Genomic DNA, 25,804 nt, shown 5'->3' with positions numbered 1-25,804 from the left:
TTCATTTTCAAAATAGAATTTATTTCTGTAATAAAGAATTAAAATATAGCTGTGAAAGTAGAAAATAATATAGAAAAATATTTAAAATGTGCAACAGTAATTTTGAGTAAAGGTAGTTAAGCACTAGAGGTTATGCTCAACTTCTACTTGAAAGACCAATCATATATATTATTACCTACACCAGAAAAAACATATCTACTTGCAATTTTAATTAATAATTATAATTCAAAAACAGGTTTACACACCTGGTCAGGCCCTTTTAAAAATATAATATAAATCTTGGGGATATATTTTTTGAAGCTGGCTTCACTTCACAGACAGATAAATCTACTGTCCCAAAATCACAAGGTTGTTTTTACTAATTCATCCATGTAATCAAGCCAAAGTGGAGGAAATATGTACTTTTTGGATGAAACCTAATGTTTTGGTAAAAATGGAACAAGAGTATCATTTTTCATTATGTTGGTATAAAAGCTGGTAAGCTCATGTATCCCCAGAGCTTGGTTTCCACCAGGTGGGTCTCAAATTCAGACACTAAATGCAGATGAAGAAATATCTAGTGAATTCTATCTATCCCTTCCCCAAAGTTTTACTTACAATTAAGATATAGGTATTATTTGTATGAAGAACATACAAAAAGAATTGGAAACTGTTTGGCTAGAGGGAAGACAACTCTTCAGGGACTACTGTTTGCAGTTTGCAGAACAGGATAATCTTCTCTAGGAAGAATAATGTCCACATAGCAGCACTATATTCACCAGGAATCCCAGAGCCAGTGGATCTATCATGTAGCAGGAAGCCAAACCTTCTGGCTGCTCACAACATCACTCAGCTTCCCTTTAATCTTCAGGAAGTGTCTCTTGAATTCCAATCCATCACCCTATATTAGGAATAATACCAAAACTAATGTCAAAAAAACAAGAAAAAGAGACTATGCCATAAAATCAAACTTTCTTTAGGGGTAAGTAGAGACAAACATCCATGGATATGTCCAGATACAGTTATCTTCCGGTCCTCTTATGAATACAAAATATCTTGGTAGAAGAAATGGCTACCTAAATAATTCTGACTTGACTTTGGGCCCATCACTGCTCCCACCACCCTGGGCCCAGAGAGCAGAAACAATGGCATCCTGTCCATTTCAAGGGTTGGTATCTCTGTACCTATGTCATTGTTTTTCATAGGTGTTTATAAACTAAATAAATAAGCTACACAACTATGCTTTAAGTCCTGCCACAACAGAGCCAGTGATTCAGTTATGAGAAGGGTTTCTCTACACTAGGATCTTAATTTAATTCCATACCAAGCATCTGGACAATAGCACTGCAGCAAATCTCCAACGTAAAGAATGTGACCAACTCCTCCAACCTCATTTAGAGCCACATACAATCTTTCGGTAAAGAGAGAATATGCTCTTTTGGTCTTATTTGTCAAGGGCTTTAAAACTGTAACCTCAGAACCAATAATTTCTAAAGAAAGAATCAGAAATGTGAACAAAACTCCATGTATATGAGTATTAATCATAGAGTAGCTTGTAACAAACAGATAAAGGTTCATTAATTATAATGTACAAACATTTGGACAAATCATAATTTTTATGAAAAAATATTAAATACAAATTCAATAAGAAAAAGCTTAGAATGCTACAAAATATTAAGGGTAATTATTTTAAGGACAAAAATAATTTAGGACTATTTTTATTTTTTTATTTGTTATTTATTTACACATTCTACAAAAAACAAAAACTTTTATAATAAGGAAAATGTCATTTGAAAAAACTGTTTTAGAATAGCTAATGACAAGAACAAATGTTCATAATATTAAATTTAAAAAACCAGTTACCATATATTTATAAATATAATGCCATTAAAAAAAAATCTACACAGAAGAGTAATTCCATAGAGGATATATTATAAGTAATAGTAAGGTTATTGTAATACAATATCAAAAATAAATCTGTATTCTCTTTGGATGACAAAATTAAAGTTGATTCTTATCTTCTTTATACTTTTTTGTGTTTTTAAAATTTCTAAAATGAACATGTAATACTTCTTTAAAAATAGCAAAACAAAGTTTTTTCTTTTAAAAAGTGTTCTATTCTACATACCTTAGAAAGCCGGAAGTCGACCAAGATCTTCTCATCCATTTCTACCAAATTCACTTTGAAAATGAGTTTATTGTTTCTTCTATCAGTTGTTGATACAGTAACCTAAGACAATGAAAATAAGGTCAAACCAGATGTGTGGGCAGAAAATACTCTAAATAAAAACTATAATCTTAGTTCAGTGATACTACTGGGATAAAAATTTGAGAGACGCTTTTATAACAGGAGCTGTGCCAGCTGAAAATCCCACTCCTTCTAGGACTTTCCTCTCCCAATGGGTATGTATGTGTCCAACCAGACCGACCTGTAAACAGGACGCAGCTCTGTTATCGGGGATTGAGTCTATGTGAACTCTTAGCAACAAAATAAATTTAGTATTTTACCAAAATACAACCAAAAGAGGAAACAATTGAAGAGAATAAAAACGAGGGACTTCCCTGGTGGTCCAGTGGTTAAAACTCCATGCTTCCAATGCAGGGGGTGTGGGTTTGTTCCCTGGTCGGGGAACTAAGATACCATGTGCCATGCAGCATGGCCAAAAAATGAAAAAAAAAAAGAAAGAGAGAGAGAGAGAGAATAAAAGCAGACTGAGAGGAAAAACAAGATTATTAAAACATAAAGAAAAAGAGAGGCCAGATTTGTGGCTAAAAAGCTATAGTGGCAATCAGAAGATGGTGAAGGTCTTAAGAGGCCTTTCAACTTCCACTTTCAGTGTTTTAGAAGCTCAGGCTAGAAGAGTGACATGGAAAGAAAGGCCAGGCCAACAGCCAGCACCAAGACCCCAAATGTGGATGAGGCTGGCCTGGACCACAGAAAAGCCGTCAACTCCAGCTGGATGAATGAGCCCAAGCAAGATCAGCAGGTTTGCCTAGTTGAGCCCAGCACAAATTACAACAACATTTTTAATAATTCTCACCTCAAGAAATGACTATTAAAGAAACACAGGTGTACCACAACGGTGCAACAACATTATGTTCTGGGAAAACACAAGACACTCAGCACATCTGAAGTAGGTTATTAAACTTCAAAGACAAAGAAAATTTTCCAAAGATTCAGGCAGAAAGAATTAATTGAGGAGTAATGTTGGTAAAAATGGGAGATTAGGAAAATTCAAAAGCCCATTAACTCCACAAAAGCAATGAAAAATCTGGCAAAAACTGTCAGAATCAACTTTTTCAGAACACTGAAAACTAACGAAAAGCTTGCAGCAACACAGGGGCACTCATACAAAACAGACGAGCTTTCTCACGTTGTAACCACGTTATTCCCAACTCCCACTCCTCAGCTCAGTAGTAGCCTTGAAAATAACCATCCACATTCCAGGTCCAGGTACAAATGCAAGAATAAACCTCATTCATAAACTGTCTTAAGCTGTTCTACCTTCCTGGAAGACCTGCTCAACACACTTGTCTTTATTTTGCCTGCCTAACTACACAGGACTTGTGTTAAAGTTGCCACCTGGGGAGCATCTGTCAAAAGTACCTACAGGCAAATGCTTTAACCCTTGCTTACTGGGGTAATGCAGAACAGTTGGGACAAACAGATTACCTAAAAAGGCTGAAAGGAAAGGTTTAGGAGTGAGATGTTTTTGAGGGATAAGAGTTCTGAAAATCTCTCACATATTCCTGGGACTGTAAAGCCTATACTTATGCCCAGGGCACTGTACATGCTCAAGAAAGGTCTGAGAAGGCTCTAAGCTCTGCCTCTGGCTGACCATGAGGCACCACACAAGCAGGAAGTGAAGGCTAACGCAGAGCTGTAAACTGCCTGGCTGGGTATTGACGGCATGCCCCAATACGCACATAGAACCCCTCTGCAAAAACTAGCTTTTGGTTCCAGGAATTTAATGTTTAATCATTACCTGACCATTGAGCTAACAGAACAAAGATTTCAGAGATCACACACAACAAAGAAGACAGACACTATAATATTTGATCAGAAATGTCACTAAACAATCAAAAACTACATCAATTGTCAATGATAACAAACCCTGGGAAGAGGGGAAAATCTATTTCCAGGGTTGTCACATTATAATATTCAAAATGTCCAGTTTTCAATAAAAAAGGATAAAGCATACAGAAAAATGAGAAAATATGGCCCCCACACAGGAAAAAAGAAGTCAGTAGAGAATGTTCCTAAAGAACAGAAAGAAGAATGAAGAAAAATGAACAGCGTCTAAGAGACCTGTGGGACATCATCAAGTGTATCAGAATATGCACAATGTGAGTCCCAGAGAGAGAGGAGAGAATGGGGCAGAATGAAGATTTGAAAAAATAATGGCCAAAAACTTCCCAAATTTGATGAAAAACAATCCCATCCAGGAAGCTGAATGAACTTCAACTAGGATAAAATGAAAGAGATCCACACCAAGATACATCATATTCAAACTGTTGAAAGACAGTGATGAGAGAATCTTGAAAGCAGCAAGAGAAAGTGACACATCACGCGCAGAGATCCTCAATAATATTAACAGCTGATTTCTCATCAGAAACCACGGAAGCCAGAAGGCAGTGGAATGACACAAAGAGCTAAAAGGAAAAAACTGTCAAGAAGTCCATATCTGGCAAAACTATCCATCATAAATGAAGAAATGAAGACATTCATAATTAAAATTTGATAGAGTTTAAAACTACCAGACCTGCCCAAAAAAGAAAGAGTAGGTAGGGGCTTCCCTGGTGGCTCAGTGGTTGAGAGTCCACCTGCCGATGCAGGGGACATGGGTTCGTGCCCCAGTCTGGGAAGATCCCACATGCTGTGGAGCGGCTAGGCCTGTGAGCCATGGCTGCTAAGGCTACGCGTCAGGAGCCGGGGCTCCGCAACGGGAGAGGCCACAACAGTGAGAGGCCCGCGTACCGCAAAAAAAAAAAAAAAAAAAGAAAGAGTAACGGAAGTCCTTCAGGCTGAAATGAAAGAATGCTAGATAGCAACTCAAATCCACATGGAGAAATAATATTGGTAAAGGTAATTTACATAGATAAATACAAATGACAATAATAATCAATTTTGTTGTTTGTAACATCTATTTTTTCCCTACCTGATTTAAAAAGACAGACACATAAAGCAATAATTATAAATCCATGTTGTTGGGTACACAATGCAAACTATAATCAAAACAGAACTAAAGTGGTATACTAACATCAAACAAAAGACTAACAAAAATTTTTGCAAGAGACAAATAAGGACATTATATAATGTTAAGATGATCAAGAAGATATAGCAATTATAATCATATATTTATCTAGAATCCAAACTCCAAAATTTATGAGGCAAAAACTAACAGAGTTAAAGTAAGAAATAGAATTCAGCAATAACAGCTGGAGAGTACAACATTCCACCCTCAATAATGGATACAAAAATTAGACAAAGATAAACAAAGAAATAGGGCTTTCCTGGTGGTGTGGTGGTTAAGAATCTGCCTGCCAATGCAGGGGACATGGGTTCAAGCCCTGGTCTGGGAAGATCCCACATGCCACGGAGCAACTAAGCCCATGCGCCACAACTACTAAACCTGCGCTCTAGAGCCTGTGAGCCACAACTACTGAACTCGCATGCCACAACTACTGAAGCCCACATGCCTAGACCCCGTGCTCCACAAAAGAGAAGCCACCACAATGAGAATCCTGTGCACCTCAACAAAGAGTAGCCCCCACTCGCCACAGCTGGGGAAAGCCTGCGCACAGCAACGAAGACCCAACACAGCCAAAAAGAAATTAATTTAAAAAATAAATTAAAAAAAAAAGAAAAACAAAGAAATAAAAGACATGAACAACACTATAATGCAACTAGACCTAACAAATATGCCTAGAACACCTCACCCAACAACAGAATCTACATTCTTCTCAATCACACCTGGAACATTCTCCAGTATAGACCATATGTTAGGCAACAAAACAAGTCTCAATAAATTTTAGATAATTAAAATAATACTAAATATCTTCTCTGACCACAATGGAATGCAATCAGAAACCAACAACAGAAAGGATTTTGAAAAATTCACAAATATGTGGAAATGAAACAGCATACCTAAATAATCAAAAAGGAAATCACAAGGGAAATTAGAAAATACTTTGATATGAAAAAAACTGAAAACTCAAAATATCAAAACTTATGGGAAGCAGCAAAAGCAGTGCCCAGACATACATTTATACCTATAAGAACTTACACTAAAAAAGAATGATATCCAATCAACAACTTAGCCTTCCACCTTAAAAACTAGGAAAAAAAAAAGAGCAAGGTAAATCCAAAAGAAGGAAATGATAAACAGTAAGGAGAAGAGAGAGATAAATTGGCAAACCTTTAGCAGACTAACCAAAAAAAAAAGAAAAAAAAAGATTCAAATTACTAAAATCAGGAATAAAAGGATGTTACTACAAACTTTACAGAATCTAAAAGGACTATAATACTACAAAAAATGGTATGCCAACAAATTGGATAACCAAGATGAAATGGACAAACTCCTAGAAACACACAAACTCCCACAAATGACTCAAGAGGAAATAGATCTATAACAAGTGAAGACATTGAGTCAGCAATCAAAAAATTTCCAACAAAGGAAAGCCCAGGACCAGATAGCTTCACTGGGAATTCTACCAAACTTTTGAAGAATTAATATCAAGCCTTCTTAAACTCTTCAAAAAATAGAAGAGAAGGGAATACTTCCTAACTTGTGCTACGAGGTCAGTATTACCCTGATACCAAAGCCAGACATCACAAGAAAACTACAGATCAAATCCTTTATGAACACAAAAAAAATTTTCAACAAATACTAGCAAACTGAATCTATCGAACACACTAAAAGAATTATGCACCACGATCAAGTGGGATTTATCTCAGGAATGCAAGATGGCTCAAAATACAAAAATCAGGGCTTCCCTGGTGGCACAGTGGTTGAGAGTCCGCCTGCCGATGCAGGGGACACGGGTTCGTGCCCCAGTCCGGGAAGATCCCACATGCTGCGGAGCGGCTGGGCCCGTGAGCCATGGTCCCTGAGCCTGTGCGTCCAGGACCTGTGCTCCACAGTGGGAGAGCCCACAACAGTGAGAGGCCCGCGTACCAAAAAAAAAAACAAAAAAACCCAAAAAATCAATTAATGTAATATACCTTATTAACAAAGGAGAAAAGTGTAGCCAAAAAGTAGATACATCCCAGATGTCCATCAATGGATAAATGGATAAACAAAATGTAGTCTATCCACACGATGGACTATCATTCACCCATTGAAAGGAATAAAGTATTAATAAATGGTACAACATGAATTAACCTTGAAAATATTATGTTAAGTAAAAGAAGACAAACACAAAGGGTCACATACTATACAATTCCATTTATATGAAATGTCCAGAATAGGCAGTTCACAGAAAGTATATTAGTGGTTGCCAGGGAGGAAGGTATGAGGAATGACTGCCAATTGGTATGGAGTTCATTTGGGGGGCAGTGGAAGGTTCTAGATTTAAATGGTGATAGTTGCATAATCTTGTGAATATACTTAAAACTACTAAATTGTACCCTTTAAAATGGTTAAAGTGATAATTTTTATAGCATATGAGTTTTATCTCAATAAATCTACCTAAAAAAAAAAGAGTGTATTATCTATACAAATGAGAGGAAAATCAGGCTGGCCTCAGATTTCTGCACAATCATATTTTTCCCTAACTTTTAATTTTGAAAGCTTACAAATCTACAGAAAAACTGGAAGAATTGTGCAATAAATAACCACAAACCCTTTATTGGTCTTATCAACCTAGATAGCATGTTTACTTTTCTTATGTGATTGTCTTTTTTTTTTAGCTTTTAAACTAAGTTATCAACGGCACACACTTCACTATGTGCCTCCTGCAAAGACATTCTCCTACAAACCACAATATTATCATCACACCAAAAATCTGACACTGATTCAAAAACATTATCTAATATAAAACCCATATTCAAATTTCCCCAACTGTTCCAATAACATCCTTTATAGCTTTTTTTCTTTAAATCCACAATCTAGTGAAATATCATGCATTGCATTATTTATCAGGCCTCTTTGGTCTCCTTTAACACAAAATATTCCTCTTTTTGTTTTTCATGATATTAAGATTTGTGAAAAGCCTAAAGACAGGTTAGAATGTCAATGTTATAAAAATGCTACAATAACATAAACAACAAAAATTGGTAGATGGGAGCAGGGAGATGGAGAAAATATGGGATTGTTCATGGATCCATCTTTCATAGAAGGGAGTTGATTGTTAACTGTTACAATTTAAGTATAGTACATAGTTTTAAAGAAAATGACTTGAGTCTCTTAGTGTCTTTAATAACCTTAAAGAAGTCTTTTAAGAAATATTATTTCTTAAGATAAAGAACATTTTACTTAAATTTCTTCAGTTTTAACTGTTTCTTTTTCAAATTAAACTAATTATATTTTTAAAATATACTGACAATGATAGTTTTTTATTCAAATATTTAAATTTTTCTTCAGGAAAAAAATATAACGAAAATCAATGAAACATACCTGATTCATACAACTTTTCTTCCACTGATAGCCCAATTTCTCACAAGTCTCTTTCAGGCATTGGTAAGATTTGTCAGCATCCAATTTGGTAAAAAATCGTGTCATTCTTTTGACCAGGCGCTGCCAGGGGTTCTACATGTCAAACAGAGGAAAGCTGAATAAATCATCAGATTTATCACAAAAGCAGTCATATCATAGCTATTTGGTCTGAAAATTTTTTTCTCTGACTTAAGATTCTTATACATCAGAGTCTTCCCTAGGAATTCCCTGCTGGTCCAGTGGTTAGGACCCTGCGCTTCCACTGCAGGGGGCATGGGTTTTATCCCTGGTCAGGGAACTAAGATCCCATGTGCCATGATGTGGCCAAAAAAACAAACAAAAAACAAAAAAATCTGTATCAAGTTTTAATATTATATTTCTTAGATTTATATATTAAAAGAAAAAAAAAGACTTTAAGACAATAAAAAATAGGGCTTCCCTGGTGGCGCAGTGGTTGAGAATCTGCCTGCTAATGCAGGGGACACGGGTTCGAGCCCTGGTCTGGGAGGATCCCACATGCCGCGGAGCAACTAGGCCCGTGAGCCATGGCCACTGAGCCTGCGCGTCTGGAGCCCGTGCTCCGCAACAAGAGAGGCCGCGACAGTGAGAGGCCCGCGCACCGCGATGAAGCGTGGCCCCCGCTCGCCACAACTAGAGAAAGCCCTCGCACAGAAACGAAGACCCAACACAACAAAAATAAATTAATTAATTAATAAACTCCTACCCCCAACATCTTCTTTAAAAAAAAAAAAAAAAAGACAATAAAAAATAAAGGGCTGCCATTATTTATTTGAAAAACTTTACCTGTGAGGATCCTGGGGTGCCGAGCAACTGACTGTTCAGAAGCATATGATCAGGACATGTGGGCTGGGAAAAACTGATCCCTTGTACCAGTTTATCAATGTATGAAGGGCTGGTGTCCCATAAGGAAAGACCTGTCCGTGGTTCTGGCTGAGAAGTGGAGTACTTCACATTTTCTTCACTGCAGCATTAAGATATGGAGAAAAGTATATCTTTAAATAAAATTCATCAGGCCTTTCTTATATCACATTACCATTCTCACACTGAAAAACATATTCATCATAAGAAAACAATATATACTTGTATTATTTTTCATGGGGACTATTATATCCAACAACTACTTGATTTTTTATTAATCAGTCTTACCTAGAAGCACTGTTTACTGGAGAGAAGTCCAAATTCGACTGAATATGCTTAGAGAATCCGCCAGGAGACTCTGGTACACCACCTGAAGTGACTCGGGGCCTCTTTGCCCCTAAAAAAGAAAACATAAATACAAACGCTTTCAAGTTTTCTATGCAGATATTTTTTAATTAACCCAGCTGACAACTTGAAGAAGTAAAACCATATCTAAATTCATTTATTTAACACAAAATACTTATACGACAAATAGTGGCTCTTCCTACATGATTTTATGAGAAACGTGGTCGTTAGGAACTTAGTAGGACTCACTTGCCAAATTGTATAAACTACACATTTCATAAATCCTGACCTCTAAGTATGTTCCAAGTGCAGGCCATAATTTTAATGGTACCATTTATAGTAACAGAATAATGTTCGATGAAGACTGAGAGACCCAGCTAAGGCATCAAAAATTTTTAAAATAAAAAATAATTTGTGATGATGACAATGAACATTATGAATCTGCTCTACCCAATCTTCTTTGCTCCTCTAGAAAAGCTTTACCTAAAATAATCATTATATAGAATATGATGCTACTATAAATTCATGGCTACTACCCTCAGCTGGATCCTCAACCTGGACAGTTAGTCCTACGTTTCTCTAGTCAGTTTCCTCTCCTTTTCCACAATGATTCTTTCAAAACTTCTATACTCCTGTCAGATTAACCAAGACCACCCTCCAGGACCTCATTACTTAGCATATGATACTATCTCCCATTTCACAAAGAAAATAAAGTCACTGGAAACTCCCTCAACTTGCCACTACCAAATCTGCTAACTTACTTGCATTCCTACCCATCCTCTCCCCTTCCATCCTCCCATCAAATGTCCATCCCTCTACTTGTAGTTGAGCCCATACCCTCCTTTCTCCTCAGGGACCTTGATGCTCTTTTATTCCCTCTCTCTTAGACTTTGAGCCTCTTCCTCTCAACTGGATCTACCCCCAAACCATTTAAACACGCTTAAGTTTAACCAACCTTTTTATTTATTAATCCATTCATTCAAATATTTTATTAAGCCTACTATGTTATCAGGCAGTAAGATGGGAGAAATGGCATGTTGTTATGCTGATAAGAAAGATCCAGTAAAGAGGGAAGAGTTAATAATGAAGCAGACTGAATAAGCAAAAGAGAACTGCATCTAGTGCTCAAGAGAAAGGGCTGGTTTATATCTGGAGCAATTTAGCCAGAGCAAAGGGAGAAAGCAGAGTATTCGAGCACAGAGGCAGTTAATCAGGTGGGTAGAGATGGTGGTAGGAGTTTGTGGGGATTCCTTTGTTATTGCTTCTGTTTCCCAGCGAAATAGGAAGTATTGTCACCAACTGAGAGTGAGGATGGAGAAGTTGAAGAGAAAATGAAAGGTATAAAAATGTGATTTAGGAGAGTAGCGTTGTGAAAGAAGTGGGGAAATGCATTATGATTGCCTGGAAGGATTAAGGGCCCACTTGAGATCAGTGATCTTGAATTTAAAGCAGACAGTGCTGCATATTTTTCTCCAGCTGCAATCAGCTGTGGAGGTATAAGTGTAGAGTAGGTACAAAACAGGATTAAACTTAGGTTAAGTAGACTTGCTCAGTAAGTATGAGTAGACTTTCTCAGTAAGTATGATGAAGAGAGAATGGGCAATGGACTTCCCTGGTGGCACAGTGGTTAAGAATCCATCTGCCAATGCAGGGGACACGGGTTCAAGCCCTGGTCTGGGAAGATCCCACATGCCGCAAAGCAACTAAGCCCGTGCACCACAACTATTGAACCTGTGCTCTAGAGCCCGCGAGCCACAACTGCTGAGCCCACGTACCACAACTCCTGAAGCCCATGTGCCTAGAGCCCATGCTCCGCAACAAGAGAAGCCACCGCAATGAGAAGCCTGCACACCTCAATGAAGAGTAGCCTCCACTCGCTGCAACTAGAGAAAGCCCGTGCGCAGCAAACAAAGACCCAACACAGCCAAAAATAAGTCAATAAAATAAATAATTTTTTTTTTAAAGTGAGAATGGGCAAGGAAGTTGAAGATAAATGTAAAGAAGTCATTACAGTGACTAACCTTGGGATTTAAAATAGTGAGGATGGAACTTGGGACCGAGAAGAGGGCAGATAAAAGATAGTGAAAAGGTAGTAGAATTGATGGACTGCAAGTCCAGGTGGGATCAAAGTGTTGCTGGAGTCAGGGTACTAGAGAGGGGAAACCAGAAAAAAATATACTGGTGGTCCAAGCAGGATGCTTGAAGACAAGATCGCTAGAGGAGAGAAAGTCAAGGAAATGTGAGGTGATGACAGTGGAAGGACCATCTGAATGAATATTTAAATTACCAAGAACCATGACAAAAATTACGTTAAGAGCTGTGTTGGAGAGAGTGACAATGTGGCAGGAATTTTAATTTGAGGTTCAGAAGGTGATTATTACGAGGGAATAGTGGGTGGTGGAGTCTGATAATAGGATTCAAAATGACGGGCAGAGGAATATGAAGAAAGAACAAGGAGGATGCCTGCTCCACTCCCAGATCAAGGGTATGAGGGTGCAGGAAAGAAAACACCTACCACCTGAGAAGAAGCAATGTCCTGAGAAGAAGCAATGTCCTCAGGGGAGAGCTGGATTTCAATTAGAATGAGGTGAAAGGTTAAAGAAACATTCAGGGAAGAGTTAAAAATTCCTCATTCATCTCTAGCTATTGTTCTCTCTCAGCCAAACTTCTTTACTGAGCTGTCTACACTCTGCTTAACTCTCTTTTACACTAGAATCCCTGTACAATAGAGTTTATTCTTTTTTTTTTTTTTTTTGCGGTTCGCGGGCCTCTCACTGTTGTGGCCTCTCCCATTGCGGAGCACAGGCTCTGGACGCGCGTGGCATCTTCCCAGACCGGGGCACGAACCCGTGTCCCCTGAATTGGCAGGCGGACTCTCAACCACTGCGCCACCAGAGAGGCCCTAGAGTTTATTCTTAACTCTCCACCAAAACTGTTCCTGCCAAGATCATGAATAACTGCTGTATCATGGAATCCACAGGACAGATTTACTCCACATTCTTCTGATGTCCCATCTCTCTGGCTACTTTTCTCTGGCCTCTGCCCATCACTTAAACACTGGCATTCCTTAAAATTTCATATACTCAATTTAATTTACTACCACAGTTTAAATCACCATCTATTTACAGAAAGCACCTAAATCGACATCTCCAGCTTAGCCCTGTTTCCTGAGTTACACACATGCATGCACACAAGCACATGCACACACACACACTCCTATGAGACAGTTTTACTTAACTTCTCAAATTCAAATAAAATGTCCAAAATCGAATAAAATTTCCCTGCAAATCTGTTTTTCCTTTTGAGTTACATCCAAGTAAATGGTTTCACCATTTACACAGCTGTTCAAACCAGAAAGGAGACATACTTTGACTCCTCACTCTCCTTCATTTTCCACATATAAACAATCATCAGTATTATCAACTCTAGTTCTTAAATTTCTCTGGAATCAACTTCTTCTTTCCAATCCCACTATCACTAACCTAGTCCAGCCTACCATCTTCTCACATCTAGGATCAAAAACAGTGAAAAAAAGTAGCTAGAAAGATCTTTCAAAACCAAACACATAAGCATGTCATTTCCTTGCTTAAAGTCTCTCAAAAGGTTTTCCCAACAGCCTTCGGTTAAAGCCCAAGATCTTTAACGTGGCTTACAAGGTCTTCCACGGTTTGGTTGCTATCTACTTTTCCAACCTCATCTCAAACCTCTCTCTCTCTCTCTCCCCTTCTCCATTCACTTACTTTCTCAGCAAACATTTACTGAATGCCTGTGATGGACCACACACTATGCTAAGCACAGGTGATGCAATGATGAACAAGCCAGACATGGTCCATGCCATACTGGCCTTCTCTCCAGTTCCTCAAATGCACCACTTTCTAACCTCCAAGACATCCCAGATGCCGCTGCCACGTTCAGAATCTGCCACTCATCTTGCTACTACTCTTCTGGCTAGCTCCCCTTTAATCTTCAAATCTTAGATTTAACGTGATTTCCTCAGCAAGATAAGTGTTCTTTGTCACTTAAGACTTGGTCAAATTCTTAGCTGTAGTACCCTGACTTTCCACTTTATAATTATTAATGAGCTTAAAATTATTTTTTCTATTTCTGGTTTTTGTACTAGACATTATAATCTTCATGAGGACAGAGACCACAGCTCTTTTGTGTTGTTGACTTATACTGACTTTACAAGTACCTTTTTTTCACAGAAAAAAAAATACTTGTATTTTAAGGATATATTACCTTTCTTGAGTGGTTTGTTGTACCATCTATCTTTTTTGATGTCTGGGATGGTAATCCTTACTGATGGATTCTCAACTAGGATTTTATGCAGCAGAGCTGAAAACAAAACATTAAAACAACATTTATAAAAGACTCAAATAGATTAGAAAAGCCTACAGCTTGTGGTGTAGAACACACATCCTCTATTGCTTTCCTTATGTCCAAATATTATTTCTGGGGAAGAGAAAGAATAAAGCTACTGAATTTTTGCTTTAATTTCATGCATTCTTTGCTACTGTCTATATCTCTGAATATTCTTCCCAGAGCTGACTCTCAGTTGTTTGCAAATAAATAGAACAAGAGCTAGGTGGAAATGTTTCTCTTCACTTGATATTTATACAACGATAGCAAAAAAAAAACCCCTTTTATCCATTTTCAATACCAAACTTCACTGTTCCAATATGTCATATTAAGTCCTCGTTCACACAATTTTACAAGGGAAATTTACTTTCCAATAACTTTTTAAAAAATATTTATTTATTTGGCTGCGCTGGGTCTTAGTTGCGACACATGGGATCTTTGCTGCTGCACACGGGATCTTCACTGCTGCATGCGGGATCTTTAGTTGCGGCATGTGAACTCTTAGTTGCAGCATGCATGTGGGATCTAGTTCCCTGACCAGCGATCGAACCCAGGCCCCCTGCATTGTAAGCACAGAGTCTTAGCCACTGGACCACCAGGGGAGTCCCTCCAATAACTTTTTAAGAGACAGTAATAAAAGCAACCATCATCCTAAGGTACCTTAATTGTATTGATAAAGAATTCATTCATCTCCCAACACCAAAATAATTTTCTAATGGACTGAAGATTTAAATGAAAAAAATAAAGCCTTAAAAACATAAATGAAAACATAGGTAACTTTTTTCTAATGCTGAGGGTAGAAACATGATGATATAGTCAGAAACCACAAAGGACAGGTACTAGATTCAAATAAATAAAAATATAAAACTTCTGGGGACTTCCCTCGTGGTCCTGTGGGTAAGACTCCATGCTCCAACACAGGGAACCCAGGTTTGATCCCCGGTCAGGGAACGAGATCCGCATGCATGCCACAACTAAGAGTTCACATGCTGCAACTAAGAAGCCCACATGCCGCAACTAAGACCCAGTGCAGCCTAAATAAGTAAGTAAATAAATAAATAACTACTTTTAAAAAAAAAGTTAAGTTTAAAAAATATATATAAAACTTCTGCATGTCAAAATAGCATAAACAAAATAAAAATACATGACAAATTGTCAAAAATATTTGTAACGAATGCAAAGATCTAATGACATTAATATGTTTTTCAAAAACCTCATATAAAGTAAAAAGAAAACCTCCTACCAAAAATGAGCAAACTAGACACGTTCACAAAAACAGACTAAAAGCTAATAAATATACAATGAATATACAACTTCATTGGTACTAAATTTAAAATAAAAATAAAAAACAGAGGGGCTTCCCTGGTGGCGCAGTGGTTGAGAGTCCGCCTGCCGATGCAGGGGACACAGGTTCGTGCCCCGGTCTGGGAAGATCCCACATGCCGCGGAGCGGCTGGGCCCGTGAGCCATGGCCGCTGAGCCTGCGCGTCCGGAGCCTGTGCTCCACAACGGGAGAGGCCACAACAGTGAGAGGCCCACGTACCGCAAAAAAAAAAAAAACAGAATACAGTTCTTATATGTAGGCCTATTAGATTAGTCAAAAAAAAAAAAAGTTTAAGGGACTTCCTTGGCAGTCCAGTGGTTAAGACTCCGCACTCTTCCACTGCAGGGGGCACGGGTTCCATCCCTGGTCAGGGAACTAAGATCCTTCATCCCGCACAGCATGGCCAAAAAAAAAAAGTTTAAATGTAAACTAGTTAGACTGTGATGAAATGGTACAAACTTTCCGGAAAACAATTTGGCAAAGTAAATAATAATAATTAAAAACTGTATACATCTTTGACCCTGCAATTCCACTTCTGGGGTTTTACTTTAATTAAATAATTTAAAGGTATGTGCAAAGATTAAGTTATTTGGATGATCATCATATCTCTTTCACAGCAGTGAAAAATTAGAAAAAATCCTGAATCTCTAAAAAGGTGAACTGGATAAGTATAGTAAGCCATGTCCATATAGCAGAATACCATCACAGTCTTTAAAAACAGTGATGTAGACCTACAATTATAGTCATGAAAAAATGTTCACAAAGCATTAACACACAAAAAAATACTGGTTACAAAATAACATGTATAGTGGGATGTCATTTTTTGTGAAAACACACATACTTATAAATAATATACATATATAACAAACACATAGTTTTTACTACAAAATATAGAAGCACATATCAAAACATTAAAAGAAGCTATTCCATGGGAGGGAGGGAGACGCAAGAGGGAAGAGATATGGGAACATATGTATATGTATAACTGATTCACTTTGTTATAAAGCAGAAACTAACGCACCATTGTAAAGCAATTATACTCCAATAAAGATGTTAAAAAAAAATAATAAAGAAGCTCTTCCTGAGTGCTGGGATTATAGGGTTGGATTTTACAATTTTTTAATTTATTATTCTTCTACTTCATCTGTAAAGATCATGGATTATTTACATAATGATTTAAAAGTTAAAAAGAAAAAAAATGTAAGAAAAAAATTCAAATAGCACTAGGCTTCATTACCCAAGAAATCAGTACTTTACATCAAAATAACCCAGTTACCTAGAGGAGCAGAATCGATTTTTTTCCAAGGGTTGAGGTATGTTTTTTTTTCTTTCCAATCACAATATTCCTGACAACTATCACTAGGCTGGTCCCACGGCAATTCTGAAAAAGAAACAAGTCCCAGTTTTCTGAGTGTTCAAATAATTATACAATTTTAAGGGAAAATAATCAATGACACAAATCCAGTAAAAGTTTCCTCCAAATTAATTTAATATGGTTTCCAAACTAAGAATGCCAACTCTAAGAAATTTTAGAGGCACTTCTAAGATAGATAGTCCACTTCCTGCCTTACTCTCTTCCAAAAGTATTCACATGAATTTTAAAAGAGAGAGCTACTGTGATATTTCATTTAATAGCTATACATACTTCATTTTTAAAAACCTTTGGGATTAAAAGTTCCAAATTAGTTATAAATAAGTTAATATTAAAATACTATCACATAAATATGGATCCCCTTGATTCATTTCATTTATTTTGGTATAAGAAACCTGGCTTTCCTAAGGACAGGAATTTTATCATGATTAAAAAACTCAAAGCTGCTGCACAGCACAGGGAGATCAGCTTTGTGACGACCTAGAGCGGTGGGATAGGGAGGGTGGGAGAAAGGCTCAAGAGGGAGAGGATATGGGGATATATGGATACATATAGCTGATTCACTTTGTTGTACAGCAGAAACATACACAACATTGCAAAGCAATTATAATACTCCAATAAAGATGAAAAAAAAATTACGCAGAAAAATAAATAAATAAAAAGCTCTTACCTCCAGCCAACATTGCAGTAAGTACTATTCCACAGGACCAAACATCAACTGGTTCTGCATGAAATTCTTTTCTCTTTAGAAGTTCTGGAGCAACATACGGTAAAGTACCACACATCTTGTTCAATAAACGCTCTCGATTATTATGCCGAAACACTGTTGCCAAACCAAAGTCAGAGATTTTGAGGTTATCTAAACCAAAGGAAAAGAGGATGGCGCTGGATAAAAATGTTTTGTAAATAGATATACTTAAAAAAAAAAAAAAAGATATACTTAAAGGAGTTGAGTTGTATTGGAAAACCACTGGTGTTATGACCAAAAAGAAATTTTAAAAAAGAAGAAATTAAAGACATTATCATATAGTTAAAACTAGAAAAAGGCCTCATGGCTTCTATTAACTTAAGACAAATATTGTCAATACACAAACAGTATGGACCAGATTAAAGAAAGATCCTGGAGTCAAAAGGGCCTTCTAGAAAAGAGCACTCCAGACTTAAACACTGAAAAGAGAGCCATGCCCTCATCGGGTTGTGCAGAGGGCAGGAGGGAGACATCAATAACATACTAGGCACAACTTTTCCAGCAGTGGACAAACCCAGCTGGCTGGACCAAAACTAAAGACCCACAAACCACCAGAACTTCTTGTCAAGGTGGCTAAGTTTAGAAAAGGAGGACGAACTCTGTACAGAAAACAAACCAGAAGAGCAAATTTCCACTCTAACTTCCCGTCTTCAGCACACACAAGCTATCGGCAGAACTTTCACCTTAACTACACTTAGTGAATATCTACCGTAACTGAGTGACACTGTGCTAGCCATGTAGGTAGATAAATTACTGAAGACTAACAATAACAACTGCTGTCGAGGTTATGAAAATATAGAACATTACAAGATCTTACAGAAAGGGAATCTAACCTAGTCTTCAGAGATAGGGGAGACTCCCCTATTCTTAGGTATCAACTGGTAAAACTTTTTTAGAAAGCAATCTGGCAAAAGATGCCAAAATTTGAAATACTCCTGCTCTTTGAACTAGGAATTCCCACTTCTAGGACTATACCCACAAAAATACTTCCACAAATTCACAAACATAAGGATATCCATACCATAACAATACTGTTTGTAAATAACCTAAATGTCCATCAATAAAGAAATGATTAAATCTTATAGTACACATGTACAATGAGATTATGTAGGTAACAAAAAACAAACAAAAAAACACAAGGTATATCTACATGTACTGACATGGAATCAGGTATAAATGGAAAAAACGGCAAGTGCCATAATAAATCTTCATTGTAACATGACCTAATTTTTATATTGGCCTGTGCATTAATTTATAGAATAGTCATCATCACCTTATATTTTTTTAAAGCTAGAAACAACTTAAATGTTCCAAAACAGGGGACTGATTCTTTAAAAATCAGTTACATCCACCCAATGTAATATGTAAGCCACTGATGTTTACTTCTATGACTTGGGAGGTGGCTACTGTAATTATCCTTTTAACAGCTATATATGACACAATCTTGACAAATGACTGAGATTAAGAGTTCCAAGTTACCTATAAGCAATAATCACTGAAAATACTAATGGATGACCACAGTATTCCTTAGAGTCTGTAGTTTCACTATGTCTGTGACATAATACTTAGAGAACTGTATATAATAAATTTTAAATTGAGGAGTGTGGTTACTTCTGAGAAAAAGAAAGGGGCACACATTTGGAAGGAATACAGAGGAGGACTTCAACTATATTGATAATGTTGTATTTCTTTTTTAAAAAATATTATTATTGAATAGAAACAAAAGATTATTTATATAATATGCAAGATATGAAAAATCATTATAATCAACATCCACTCACCTAACACCTAGTTTAAGTACACTCTATTTTCTTTGAAACCTCCTATAAATCCTTCCCTTTCCTAACTGCAATCCTTCCTTTCTAGAAGATTTTATGTAGCTTGAAACCTATTTAATAAAAAAAGGACTTAATTTGTATATGAGGAATGGGAAGAATTGATTATAATACCATCAAAGCTATTAGTATTCAAAAAGTAACGGACATAGAATGAAAAATAGAAGCAGAGGGAAGTCTCCCAGCTTGTGCTCTCATTTCTTGGGATTCATCAACAGACCATTCTACAGTTCCTTTTCCCAATACACCAAATTTTTTGAATATCTACAATTTTGCTACATACTTTATGGAACAACTTGCAGAAGGCTAAATAATCAAAGAAGGGTCTTAGGTAGCTAGGTTAGTAGATGGGTTAATAAAAAGCTACCTAAAAGATATTAACCAAAATATTAACACTGGTTATAACTGACTGGTGAATTTCTGGTGATTTTTTACTTTCTTTTTTATACTTTTGATCTTATTTCATGATTACTTTTATCTTTATAAAGAGAAAACAGTATTTTTAGTTTGGGAACAAAGTTTTCACATTCCAGATATTACATACTCACATCTCCATTATTTATATAAGCTGGTTTAATTTATCCCCTTGTATGAAGGTCAATTATAGAGTTCAGAAAGAGGTAGAAGGCGGCTGATAAGAACATACACTGGTACTTATGATGGGGCACGATAATGCCAGAAACACTAAACCTCAGGGTTGGACAAGATGTGAAAATTACTTTGGTCCAACCAGCCAAGCAATGTTTAAATTCCCTTTACAATATCCCTGATAATTAATAATCCAGTGTTTGAATCTCCTGTTAAAAACCTACTACAGGGACTTCCCTGGTGGCGCAGTGATCAAGAATCCGCCCGCCAATGCAGAGGACATGGGTTTGATCCCTGGTCCGGGAAGATCCCACATGCTGCAGAGCAACTAAGCCCGTGCGCCACAATTACTAAACCTGAGCTCTAGAGCCCATGAGCCACAACTGCTGAGCCCACGTGCCACAACTACTGAACCCCACGTGCCTAGAGCCCATGCTCCGCAACAAGAGAAGCCACCGCAATGAGAAGCCCGTACACCACAACGAAGAGTAGTCCCTGCTCGCCGCAACCAGAGAAAGCCCATGCTCAGCAATGGAGACCCAACGCAGCCAAAAATAAATTAATTAAATTAAAAAAAAAAAAACCTACAACAAAGCAACCTATTAAGTTCTGGGGCAGATCCATTAATGAGGGTCATCTTTGTACTAATCCAAATTGCCTCCACATAGTTTTCACCCACATACTGTGAAGAACTGTATTTAACAATTAGCAAATTTCCCTTGAGTTCCTCAATTATGCCTTATTTTACATAGTTTCTAGCCCTTTCAGCATTCTGGTCACTCACCTATAAAAGTACTTCGGTAGTCTGCATGCCTTTCACAGTACTGTCCCAAGCACCTATTATTCCCGCCATGGCCTTCCAGAGAAGTGCTGGACTGCTGCCTTCCTCATTCTCACCTTATCACCTTAATTTTCCAATGATCAAATTACATGGGTGACTAATATGAAGTCTGCTGCCTAGTAAGTCTTTTTAAACCTTCTTTGCTGCCAAAGACATGCCATTAAACTGTACTTATTTCGTTAGTTTTTTTTCAATCCAAATACTGAATTGAGTAACGGATCCAGTATGTGTTAAATCTGACCCACCTCTCTGGTCTGCTAAATTCATTCATCTAATAAACATTGTTGAAAACCTACTATTTGCCAGGCACTATTCTAACACATTAAACAAAACAGACAAAAATCACTGCCTCATATGCAGTGGATATTTGTCACCTTTTCGATCCTGATTCTATAAGCTAACACTAACACTATCCATCCCTCTCAGTTTTTATGACATCCATAAAATATAACTAAAAGCCCTGCATCTTTATCCAAGTCATAAATTAAAAAGAACAAATACGTCAAGGCTAAGGTCCAGGGTATTTCAATTTCATATTTTTTGCCCTGAAATTTCGGTAATGGAAAGCCTTGATCCTGCCTTTGTATGGCTGTACTAAAATGATTAGGTAGCAGCAACAAAATGCTAAACTTACCCCTTTCATCCAATAGGAGATTTTCTGGCTTAATATCCCTGTGAGTTATTCCAATACCATGCAGATAAACCTAAAAGAGAAGCAGAGGAAAGCATACCAGAATAGGGTAACTTACTTCACTAAGACTAATTTTAAGTAAAAGTTAGAGACAACTGTACCTACCACCCCTGCCATGAGTTGATGGAAGAACCTCTGAGCATCTTGTTCAGGCATGCCTATGTCTGGCTCTATAAGAATTAGTTACGAAAGTTAGTTCACCAGGTAAATATAATCAGTCATCAACCACACAGTCTCCTAATTCGAAAGTTAAACATTTGTGATTGTACTTTAGCAAAGAGAATCTAATGCTAACAATGAAAAGATTCTGGAGTCCACTAGTACATATAGTACTTAATAACTCACATTTCCCCATGTGTTAAGTGGCAAAAATAAATTAACATCACAGGAAAAGTACAGAGAAATAACAAACTATCACCCAAATCAAGAATGCAAGCCATACCTTGAAAGCCCCTACTTATACTAACCATGATTTATTTGGTATCTTTCAAATTCTCCCCTAATTTCTTCTAAATCCTATGCCAATATTTTTTCCACTCCTGAAATGTAATTGCCGAAGTGGAAGCCTACACAAATCTAAGTTGATTTCACTAAATACTTAACAACAAATTTAAACTTCATATAATTTCTCGCACTACTACAAAACCATGAATTCCTGTGAAGTTACTTCAGGAAATACAGTTTTATTAAGAAAGGTTCTATTGTCAGTTATCTTTTTATATTTTTATCTCCCTCATTAACTTTTGATTTCTTTTATTCTCAACTTTTCTGAGATAGATACTGAAGATTCTAATAATCACTTTTTAACTGCTAATACAATAGCTCTAAATAATAAATTTAGATCCACAGAATATATTTTATGTACCTCTTACTGTTCTTTAATATCAAGACTTTGAATCTACACAGAAAATTTAAGCAGCAAGCACAGATTTTACTTAATATATATAAAGCAATCATAGAAAATTCTCAATTTCACTTATGTAACAACTTGCTATTATTTTGGATTTGTAAATGTATGCAATGATTTCATGAGACTAGAATGTCTACAAAGAAAAAAAACTTTTTCTGCATATGCATACATCACACTTATGATTCTTCACCATAAGACCACAGTTTACCATTCTTAAACTCTACATAATAGCAATCCCACCCCAAATCACTTATACAACTTGGGAAAAAAGTTTCTTTGATGAGTCTACATATGTATCCAGTGTTTACATAAGTTGCAAAAACAAGAAAATTTACTCCAATTCACTACTGCATAAGCAAGTCTGAATGGACAATGAAGAAGCAGCAGTCCCAAGATTAAAAAACAAATTTAAAAACTTATTTAGCATAAGAATTATCTTCAATCTTTTCCATACCTATTCTATCAAAAAGTTCTCCCCCACTACAGTACTCCAGAAATAGATACTGGATATTGCCTTCTCTCCTGTGACCATAGAATTTCACTACATTCTCATGATTTAACATTTTATTGATACAAATCTCTTTCTTAATATTTTCTGGACAGTCTATGGCACGCTTCATGTCCACAATCTTCACTGCAACTGCTTCTTCAGTTCTTCTATTCACAGCAAGTTGAACTCTAAAAAGAAAAAGGAAGAGTTATAATATTCCAGACATTTGAATTATATTTCTTTTAAAACTTCAAAAGGCTAAACATAACTCATCCAAAACTATTTTACCTTTATTAGTTTCTCCACCTGGGAGAAACCATGGGAATGGTTTATGCCATGTTCTCAACAGATACTACTCCTTTCTGAAATGTGAAGTATGATAGCTAGTGTTCCAAAGAAGTCATTATGCTGTACATCCAAGTCATTTAATAAATTCTTAATAAACTAAAATGGGATAATAGCAATTCTAGGCCACATCACATATACACATGCTCTATTCACTTAACTTGTTTTTCTTCCACTTTTACTGAGCTATAGTTGACATAAAGCACTGAAACGATTATCACAAGTTTAGTGAACAACCATCATTTCATATAGATACAAAATTTTAAAAATCGAAAAAATACATATTTTCCCTTGTGATGAGAACTTAGTATTGACTCTTTTAACTTTCATATATAACATACAGCAGTGATAATTATATTTATCATGTTGTACATTACATCCTTAGTACTTATTTATCTTTTAACTGGAAGTTTGTACCTTTGGACCGCCTTCATCCAACTTCCCCTCCCCTACACCCTGCTTCTGGTAACCACAAATCTGATCTCTTTTTCTATGAGTTTGTTTGTTTGTTTTTGAAGCATAATTGACCTACAACACTATGTTAGTTCCTGTTACAACATAGTGACTCGATATTTCTATACATTTCAAAATGACCACGATAAGTCTAGTTAGGGTATGTCACCTTACAAAGATATTACATAGTTCTTGACTATACTCCCCACACTGTACATTTCATACCGGAGACTCATTTATTTTGCAACTGGAAGTTTGTACCACAGGTATTTCTCTCCTCCCCAGCTCCATCCTCCCCTCTGGCAACTACCTGTTTGTTCTCTGTATCTAACTCTGTTTCTCTTTGTCGTTTGTTCATTTGTTTAGTTTTTTAGATTCACCCTATTAAGTGAAATCACGCAGTGTTTGTCTTTCTCTGTCTGACTTATTTAAACTTAGCATAATACCCTCTAGGTCCATCCATGATGTCCCAAACGGCAAGATTTCATTCTTGCTCTATTCATTTAATTGTAATAACATTACCTAGCATTTATTAATCCGATACTATATGTGTCTACAGTAACTGTTCTAAGTACTTGTGGGATATGCCATTTTACAGAGGCACACAAGGACATTAAGAAGCCTGCCTAAGAACACAAAACAATGACCAGCAACGTGACTCCAGAGTCTGTTCATTTGCTCATTTAACCACTATGTTTGAACCCCAGGAAGGAGTATGTGGGAGGAGAAACTGACTTCAGAAGTCTCCTCTAGCTCTTTAGGAAGAGAATGTTTTTGTTTTGTTTTTAAAAGGAAGGAAAAAAAATAACCCTTACAAAAGATTGTGTAGCTTCAGTTCCCCAAAGTTTTAGATTTCAAATGCAAAGATCTGTTCTCCAAAATAACCAACTTGTACTCAAAGGAGACAACAGAAAACTAAAGCAAGTGTGAAGTCGGGGTAAAAGGACTCAAACTCACTCTCCATAGGCACCTTCTCCCAGGGTTTGCACCAAGTCCCAGTCTTCCACAAAGGGCACTGCCATGACTCCACTAAGTCCCGCGGCTGTAAAAGCAGGAACCCAGAAAAGACGGTGGCTGAGGACACGCTTCAATCATCTGTAAAGCCGCTGGGCTCCGCCTCTTGCCGTGATTCTTCAAGGTGAATCACAGCTCCTGGTTTCCCCTTACACCTCATCCATATTTTACCCAAGTCTTTAAAGCACAAGCAAGTATTCTAAACTCTGGCATTTCGTTGGTAACTCACAAGCCCCGTTCCCACGCAAAGCGAAGGCTGAAACGCCGCCTTCCAGGCGGCCGAGGAAACGTACCAGTGGCGCGGAGGAGTTGGGGGACCAGTGCTTTACGGTGGGGGACTGGGGAAGGGGGTGAGAGGTGAAGCGTCGGGCTAGAGTAAGGGGATGTGGGCTAGCAGAGGAGGAAATAATCGCTACGAGGACCGCAGCCGCTCCTCCCGACCCGCTCACTCCCAGTTCCCACCCACGCCCCGTCCCCAAGGCCAGGAGGAGCTCGGGGCGGAGCCAAAATGCCCCAAGAAGCGGAAGGAAGGGCTGGGTGACACGCGGACGGCTGGGGCCCAAACCTCGGGTGCTCTCGGCCTGCAGAGGAAGTCTTCTCTCCAGTCCCTGTACAACGGGGTCCGCCTGGCACCCCACTCCTCCACCCTCCGAAACCGCCCCTCCGCAGGAGTCTCTCCGATCCTCTAGGCTCGGCGCTGAGAACTTTCTCTCGCTGTGCCCCTCCTAAATCATGTAGCCCCCGAACTCCGGCTCCAGGAACTTTTCCCCCTCTACCGGCCGCCCTTCCTCACCAGGCCGTCCTTTGCCCGCCACCACAGGAATCCAAATGCGGGGCTTTTCCCGCCAAAACTTGCTGGCGTCACATTGTCGCAAACGCACGCTCCCTTGCCGGAAAGCAAGGAGGCGCGCGTTCCTGGGCCGGCTGCTCTGCAGATTGGGCCGGCCAGGGCCTGGCGCCTGCATTCCCCGCAG

General features: G+C 37.7%; 1 protein-coding gene across 5 annotated transcripts; it reads right to left on the bottom strand.

Moving 5' to 3' along the window:
- CHEK1 (checkpoint kinase 1) lies at positions 1–25,753 on the bottom strand. 5 transcript variants are annotated; one of them, XM_004280722.3, is made up of 13 exons: positions 25,624–25,753; positions 24,774–24,858; positions 22,983–23,206; positions 21,724–21,788; positions 21,562–21,631; positions 17,586–17,774; positions 16,820–16,924; positions 14,100–14,195; positions 9,804–9,912; positions 9,441–9,618; positions 8,598–8,729; positions 2,108–2,209; positions 1–880 (listed from the first exon to the last, which is right to left on the bottom strand). In XM_004280722.3, exons 2-13 carry the CDS (start codon positions 24,836–24,838, stop codon positions 785–787), a joined length of 1,431 nt encoding a protein of 476 aa, XP_004280770.3. In that variant the 5' UTR covers positions 24,839–24,858; positions 25,624–25,753; the 3' UTR covers positions 1–784. The 5 variants fall into 5 exon arrangements, with proteins under 5 accessions (XP_004280770.3, XP_033263336.1, XP_033263337.1 ...); XM_033407445.1 differs by lacking the exon at positions 25,624–25,753 and adding an exon at positions 25,396–25,617; XM_033407446.2 differs by lacking the exon at positions 25,624–25,753 and adding an exon at positions 25,124–25,283.
- Between the last annotated feature and the right edge of the window lie 51 nt (positions 25,754–25,804).

The sequence above is a fragment of the Orcinus orca genome, chromosome 8, assembly GCF_937001465.1.
Source record: "Orcinus orca chromosome 8, mOrcOrc1.1, whole genome shotgun sequence".
In the NCBI taxonomy this organism is placed as follows: domain Eukaryota; kingdom Metazoa; phylum Chordata; class Mammalia; order Artiodactyla; family Delphinidae; genus Orcinus; species Orcinus orca.
This window is presented reverse-complemented; position numbering and strand designations above follow the sequence as displayed.

What these genes read in the sequence shown, in the direction of transcription:
- CHEK1 (XM_004280722.3), bottom strand. Translation starts at nt 24,838, where the DNA reads ATGGCAGTGCCCTTTGTGGAAGACTGGGACTTGGTGCAAACCCTGGGA. An exon ending in AGAACTTTTTGATAGAATAG is followed by an intron (nt 21,789 to 22,982) that starts GTATGGAAAAGA and finishes TAATTCTTATAG; the next exon opens with AGCCAGACATAGGCATGCCT. An exon ending in AATCGATTCTGCTCCTCTAG is followed by an intron (nt 14,196 to 16,819) that starts GTAACTGGGTTA and finishes TTTTGTTTTCAG; the next exon opens with CTCTGCTGCATAAAATCCTA.